This window comes from Diabrotica virgifera, chromosome 3 (genome assembly GCF_917563875.1).
Source record: "Diabrotica virgifera virgifera chromosome 3, PGI_DIABVI_V3a".
NCBI lineage: Eukaryota > Metazoa > Arthropoda > Insecta > Coleoptera > Chrysomelidae > Diabrotica > Diabrotica virgifera.
The window spans coordinates 193,872,996-193,880,655 of record NC_065445.1 but is presented as its reverse complement, the minus strand read 5'-3'; the positions used below and the strand labels follow the sequence as shown (position 1 = coordinate 193,880,655).

Below are 7,660 nucleotides of genomic sequence, written 5' to 3'. Positions count from 1 at the left end.
TACCAGCTGAACAGACGGGGTCGTGAATTGTAAGTTTTTGAATTCCCTCTTATCTTCTTCGCTCCAGCATCCATCTGGCTTGCAAATTTTCGAAGCCATGGAGGTGTTACCAAGAAAATGGACCAATAAGTTTTCAATTTAAAAATGTTTTAGTAATATTTTAATATTTTTAAATATTAATAATACTGCTATTAGGATTGAAAACTACTTCATCTTTCAATTGCCAGATGACGCTAGTCACCTAGTCCATTCACGTCAGTTGCGGTGTGGGGGATAAACTGTCGGTGTTGATCACTTGAAATATGGAGAAGCAGGCCTACGTTCTCCCCGATGAGACTCCAACAAGAGTCGAAAATCGTCGATTCAGAGGACTGGACTGCTCTCCGTATTTTAAGTTAAAAATAAGATTGTTTTGCCTTCGCATTGCAACTGAATAAAAATGTAATTTTTATTTTATTTTTAAAAATATTAATTCTTGCCACTATAAATCATTCTACACCATATCCGGTAACCAATTACTTACACTTTTTGCTAATAAATTGACCACCTTCTTCCACGTGAAGCATGTACTCATAATTTACTTATCTGGGGGGGGGGTCGCTTTGTTTTTATAGGTATAGACGAATTTATGCTGCAGATAGTAAGAAAAATGAATCCAAACACTATATGTGCAGTCAACACTTGTCCAGGTAACTTGAAAAACTCTTCGGCAGCCCTATTTTTTGCGTTGATCAACACTATCACTGCCGCGAAATGTTCTTTCGCATCACCCAGTGATTACCCGGAAGACTACGGACCGTTTTTGAAAGATGAAGATGAGTTTGATTTTATTATCGTCGGGTCAGGATCGGGTGGGTCCATCGTGGCAAACCAATTGAGCCAAAATCAGAATTGGAGAGTTCTCGTTTTGGAAGCTGGAGGAATTCCGTCTGCTAATAGTGACGTAAGTTGGAAAAAATTGCTTGTAACCTTTATTTATTTTAATTGCATAAATCAATTTATTGTACGGTGGTTTTGTCTTTTAGCTACTAAAAGGGTGTAGTTCCCTGGGTTGGCTGTATACCATATAGTTAAACAAACTCTAACATGAAGTAAAAGAAAAATTGGAAAGAAATCCTTTGTAAAAGGTATAACATTTCTTTATTAAAATCCGTTAAAAGGCTACATTCTAACAAAACGTTTTCGATTTTTATAAAAAATCATCATCAGTGTTCGATCTAAAAATAAATATAACCGATTTAATGAATATAAAGTTGGTATTTAAATTTTGATTAAGGTTAGAGTAAGTTGGTTATACTTACAAACTGGATGCTAGCTGTGCCACAAAAGAAAATTATCCGGGTAAAATCCTTTCCACATTATATAGATGCCTTAAAAGTGCATAATTCAATAAAAAGCCCTGTGATGGTCACATGGCAACCAGGATAATGCCCTAAGGTAATGTATTGAGATTTCCCAACACGTGGGATCAAAATTGAGTTGATTACATTTCAATGACTTAATGGCAACTGAATGCGAAATGAGTGATGTTTCTGAAAGGTGTCAAAAGACAGACGGACAACGTGACGTAGAAATTACCCTGTATTACCACAGCCAACTAATTGTAGTAAAATATATATTTTTTTATTTACACAGTAATAACAATCATCAACAAAGTTGTGGCTATAATTACATTTAAGTACCTTGATTATGTAAGATGTAGGTAGAGTATGAAATGATTTTTATAATGTAAATAGAGAATTAGCCAGAATGTATGCAGCCATCTATACATAATTCAAATGAAGTTGAATTAGTTAGCAAATAATGGATCCATTTATGTTAAAGAACATCTGGGACCAAATAATTAAGTGGAGATATTTTTGCAAAGATGTTTGCTTTATATGGATAGGTTGATGATTGTGGTTCCTATTCAAATTGAAGTAAGTCCAGTATATTCAAATGGAAAATAAGCCACAATTTTACCTAAAAATGATTTTATTAACGTTTCAATGCCCAAGTCGGGTGTCGTTGTCAAAATACAAAATAATACTAAATAAACAAAAATGTTGTTGCTTAGTAAAAAATTCTTCTAATAATTTATTTAATCTGACTCATTTATATCGGCAATTCAGACACGTATTATACATTTTAAAGTAGACGACTTTAAAATGATATTGCCAATATTGATGAGTTGCGTTCCTGGGATGACTTTACTAAAAGATAGTTCATTCGATTACATGAAATCAATCCCAACTCAAGAATATCCGCCATAAAAAATCATAGCATGTGATCTGCCTTTAAAAAGATAACCAAATGCAACGGTGGCACTGAAATTCTCGCGTTAGAGATTCCATAGTAAATCACGAGGGAAAACCAGGAAAAACCTCGTGATACTATCCCGACATCGTAAGTATTTGGGTTTACATTTAGTTTACTCTCAAAACTAATACCAAATTCTGACTTGATATTTTAAATTTTAAATAATACTAAAATACTAAATATGTACTAACTCGATATGTTACTGATTTACTAATTGTGGTATTTTCTTTCTATTGACTTCCTCCTTTAATATGGGTAACCAGATCCTACTGCATTCTACCGAGGAATTTGCGACACAATTGGTTTCATTTAGCATAATTAGAGCCGCTTCTTTGATTTTTCTCTTTTTACTATCTGCTTCTTTTAGGACTATACTTGAATCTCTCCACTGAACTCTATGTTCATTATCCCATGCGTGTTGACATATTTGAGAAGTATAGTCCTAAAAGAAGCAGATAGTAAAAAGAGAAAAGTCAAAGAAGCGGCTCTAATTATGCTAAATGAAACCAATTTTGTCGCAAATTCCTCGGTAGAATGCAGTAGGATGTTGTTACCCATATTAAAGGAGGAAGTCAATAGAAAGAAAATACGACAATTAGTAAATCAGTAACATATCGAGTTAGTACATATTTAGTATTTTAGTATTATTTAATATTTAAAATATCAAGTCAGAATTTGGTATTAGTTTTGAGAGTAAACTAAATGTAAACCCAAATACTTACGATGTCGGAATAGTATCACGAGGTTTTTCCTGGTTTTCCCTCGTGATTTACTATGGAATCTCTAACGCGAGAATTTCAGTGCCACCGTTGCATTTGGTTGTCTTTTTAAAGACAGATCACATGCTATGATTTTTTGTGGCGGATATTCTTGAGTTGGGATTGATTTCATGTAATCGAATGAACTATATTTTAGTAAAGTCGTCCCAGGAACGCAACTCATCAATATTGGCAATATCATTTTAAAGTCGTCTACTTTAAAATGTATAATACGTGTCTGAATTGCCGATATAAATGAGTCAGATTAAATAAATTATTAGAAGAATTTTTTACTAAGCAACAACATTTTTGTTTATTTAGTATTATTTTGTATTTTGACAACGACACCCGACTTGGGCGTCGAAACGTTAATAAAATCATTTTTAGGTAAAATTGTGGCTTATTTCCCATTTGAATATACTTGATTATAAAAATGCCACAAGAAAATAGCTTCAGAACAACATGAAGTAAGTCCAACTGTGTTGATGAAAATTTAATTTACTATGAATAAAAATTAGTTTTTGGTTTAATTGTACTAATTGGCAGAGTAAATTAGAGAGTCTGTAGTATATGGAAGTCTGATATCAAAGTAGTGTTGAAATTAAGATAAGTAGTATGAGTCACAGGAGGAGACTGATATGATATAATGATATGTGAATTAATTGGTTATAGGTGTCTGAGTGTTGAAATTGGAAGTGAAGACAGAATATCAATTGAACTAATAACCTGGGCAAAAGTATGAGGTCCTTCTATGTAACATAGACATCTAGGACTAAAAATGTTTATGAATTAGGGATTTTTTACCAAGTTATCGAGTTGAATTGAAAAGGTTTAAAACTGTGTTTAAACTATGGATAAGAGAGTGGAAGTATTAGGATGAAAAAATTTGTTATCTATTTTTTCTGAAGTTTAGTTGGACCTAGGACGAAAATTTGACCAAATGGCGATATGTTGTGAAATTGGGTGGAAGAAATCAAATAGGTAGTGTTAGAGTTGTGACTGGTCGATTTAATAAAAACTGTGGAAAAAAGTTAAAAGTAGATTATTTTGGAAGACTAGTAGAAGTTAAAAGATAATGAGTTGACGTTAGAAATATCAACTGTTAGATAAGTAAATATGGAGGAAAAGTATTTGATCTCTTCCACCCAATTTCACAACATATCGCCATTTGTTCAGGTTTTCGTCCTAGGTCCAACTAAACTTCAGAAAAAATAGATAAAAAATTTTTTCATCCTGATACTTCCACTCTCTTATCCATAAGGTGTGGGGATGGTTTCTGGGGCGCCCAGCCTTTCTCATCACACCTCATTACAGTAAACAATTCTGATATCAAACCATAAATTATTCATTATTCACTACCTACTATTTTTACAAATAATGCTTAATTTTTCCAGAACATCTTCATACATCCATCCAGTTTTAAACCTCTTCAATTCAACTCGATAACTTGGTAAAAAAATCCCTAATTCATAAACATTTTTAGTCCTAGATATCTATGTTACATAAAAGGACCTCATACTTTTGCCCAGGTTATTAGTTTAATTGATATTCTGTCTTCACTTCCAATTTCAACACTCAGGCACCTATAACCAATTAATTCACATATATCATTCTATCATATTAGTCTCCTCCTGTGACTCATACTACTTATCTTAATTTCAACACTACTTTGATATCAGATTTCCATATACTACAGACTCTCTAATTTACTCTGCCAATTAGTACAATTAAACCAAAAACTCCTTTTCATTCATAGTAAATTAAATTTTCATCAACACAGTTGGACTTACTTCAATTTGAATAGGAACCACAATTATCAACCTATCCATATAAAGCAAACATCTTTGCAAAAATATCTCCACTTAATTATTTGGTCCCAGATGTTCTTTAACATAAATGGATCCATTATTTGCTAACTAATTCAACTTCATTTGAATTATATATAGATGGCTGCATACATTCTGGCTAATTCTCTATTTACATTATAAAAATCATTTCATACTCTACCTACATCTTACATAATCAAGGTACTTAAATGTAATTATAGCCACAACTTTGTTGATGTTTGTTATTACTGTGTAAATTAAAAAAAAATGTTACTACAATTAGTTGGCTGTGGTAATACAGGGTAATTTCTACGTCACGTTGTCCGTCTGTCTTTTGATACCTTTCAGAAACATCACTCATTTCGCCTTCAGTTGCCATTAAGTCATTGAAATGTAATCAACCCAATTTGGGTCCCACGTGTTGGGAAATCTCAATACATTACCTTAGGGCATTATCCTGGTTGCCATGTGACCATCACAGGGCTTTTTATTGAAGTATGTACTTTTAAGGCATCTATATTATATGTAAAGGGTTTTTACCTGGATAATTTTCTTTTGTGGCTCAGCTAGCATCCAGTTTGTAAGTATAACCAACTTTCTCTAACCTTAGTCAAAATTTAAATACCAACTTTATATTCAATAAATCGGTTATACTTATTTTTAGATCGAACACGGATGATGATTTTTTATAAAAATCGAAAACGTTTTGTTGTGATGTAGCCCTTTTAAGGGATTTTAATAAAAAAAAAATTATACCTTTTACAAAGGATTTCTTTCCAATTTTGTGATTGATGGTATACAGCCAACTACAGGAAAAACATTTTCTTTTCCTTGTGGATTTTATTAAATAAAAGCACTTCTATGTAATAGGTATGTTTAATTCTCTACAGGGCCGCCGCCGGAAAAAAATAGGGAGGGTCAAAATCTTTGGGGAGGTCAAAGTCGCTTCTCTATTCTAGAAATGAATGAAAAAACAAGAAAAATTTATATCTTAATCATATATAATACAAAAAAATATTAATTGGTAAATAAAAACTGTAACCTCATTCGATCTTGACCAAATTTATTGAGACGGATTTGTTTTATCTTAAGCTGTAATTATCCAGGGGGGGTCGGCGGACCCTCCCTGACCCCCTGCCGGCGGGCCTGATTCTCTATTTCTTATTTATTTATTTTAATAACATTCTTTGTTGTCGATGTCGTAGTTCTTCATCCCCTTATTTCCTTGGTGGCTATTTTAACTTATTCTGTTTTGTTTAATTTTTCCATTGTCTTATTGTTTTTTATTTAACATAATGCACTTTGTTGTTTTGACTTACTTTCGTTTGGCATACTATTTTTTATATGATATTGCTGTCTATTATTTTTTATATTATTTATTTTAATCTTGTTTTGAAGCTTCTTCATTTCGTACTTTACTGATTATCGTTGTTTTAGTTTTCTGAGGTGACATTGCCATATTAAATCCTTTTGCTCTTATGTTAAATCTGTGGACAAGTATTTGCAGACAATCTATATCTTGGGCTATCAAAATTGAGATGACTGCATACCGGAGTATTTTTACTTCTCTGTTTCTCATTCTGTATCCTCTTCTTTTGCTGACACTTTTGATAATTTCATCCATTATTAAATTGAAGAGCATAATGCTCAATGAGTCCTACTGTCTTATTTCGCTGCCTATGTGTATAGGTTATGTAAGTTGTCCCTCTATTCTGATCTCCATTTTGTTGTTTTGGTAGATCTTTTCGATAGTTTTTATGATATTTAGGGTAACTTCTCGAGTACACAGAAGATGAATTACATCATTGAGTCTTACTCTGTCAAATGCTTTATTCAAGTCAATTAGACACAGAAATGCTGGTCGATTATACACTATTGATTTCTCAGTAATTTGCTTTATGAAGAATATTGCATCTGTATACGATCTTAAAGTACGAAAGCCCTGTTGCTCATCTGCTAAACTTATCCTCTGATTAATTGGTTCTTGTAAAATTTTAGTTGTAAGTCTCAGAGTAGTATTTAATAAGTTAATACCTCTGTAGTTTTATTGCTGCTTTTTATCTCCATTTTTTAAATAGTAGAGTTAGTTCGCTCATTCTGCATTCTTCCGGTATTTTATTGTTTTTTATAATTTTGTTAATGTTATTAATTGTTCTTTCATTGCTTCTTCACAATATTTAAGTAATTCGTTCGGTATTCCGTCTTTACCTGCAGCTTTTCTGTTCTTCAGCTTTTCAAGTGTTTTTCGAACTTTCTGTGTATTTATAATAATTTCTTCATTTGTGGTAATTTCTGGTGATGTTTTCGGTTCTAAGCAACAAAAGTACTAAGCAACCGATTACATTTTCGTTTTCTTCTGTTGTTTCCGATCCTGAGTCAAATATTTCCAATTCTAATTTTACGAATTTTTTAACCATTGGAAATGCATTGTAAAACGTATCAATATCTTATTAAGATAGTTATAGTTACAGTTAAGATATGTTAGTAATAGTAATAAAGCAACTGGAACTATAAAAATAGTATAATGTCAAATGTTTAAGCAAGTTTATTGTCACAGTCATAGCCAACTAGGCAGAATATTGTATGTTTTTATTAATATTGTACGCACCAACAATCTTAACAACGTAGGCATTTTGGCATCTCAATATTAATAAATTAAGAATCAGTCTACATTAACCTGTATTTATTTTCAAAAAATTACTTTTGATTGAACAGTATCACGGCAAACCTAATAAAATTTCACGTAATTTTTGTTGCAATTAATATTTGGCTTAAAAA

The 7,660-nt window shown here is 32.0% G+C and overlaps 1 protein-coding gene across 1 annotated transcript in view; it reads left to right on the top strand.

Annotated features, from left to right (window-relative positions):
- The first annotated feature begins 615 nt into the window (after positions 1–615).
- Positions 616–7,660, top strand: part of LOC126881499 (glucose dehydrogenase [FAD, quinone]-like) — a 96,043-nt gene continuing 88,998 nt past the window's right edge. The window contains exon 1 of the mRNA XM_050645791.1: positions 616–943. Coding sequence (XP_050501748.1) covers positions 629–943 — 315 coding nt within the window. The 5' untranslated portion in view covers positions 616–628. The remainder of the gene's footprint in view (positions 944–7,660) is intronic.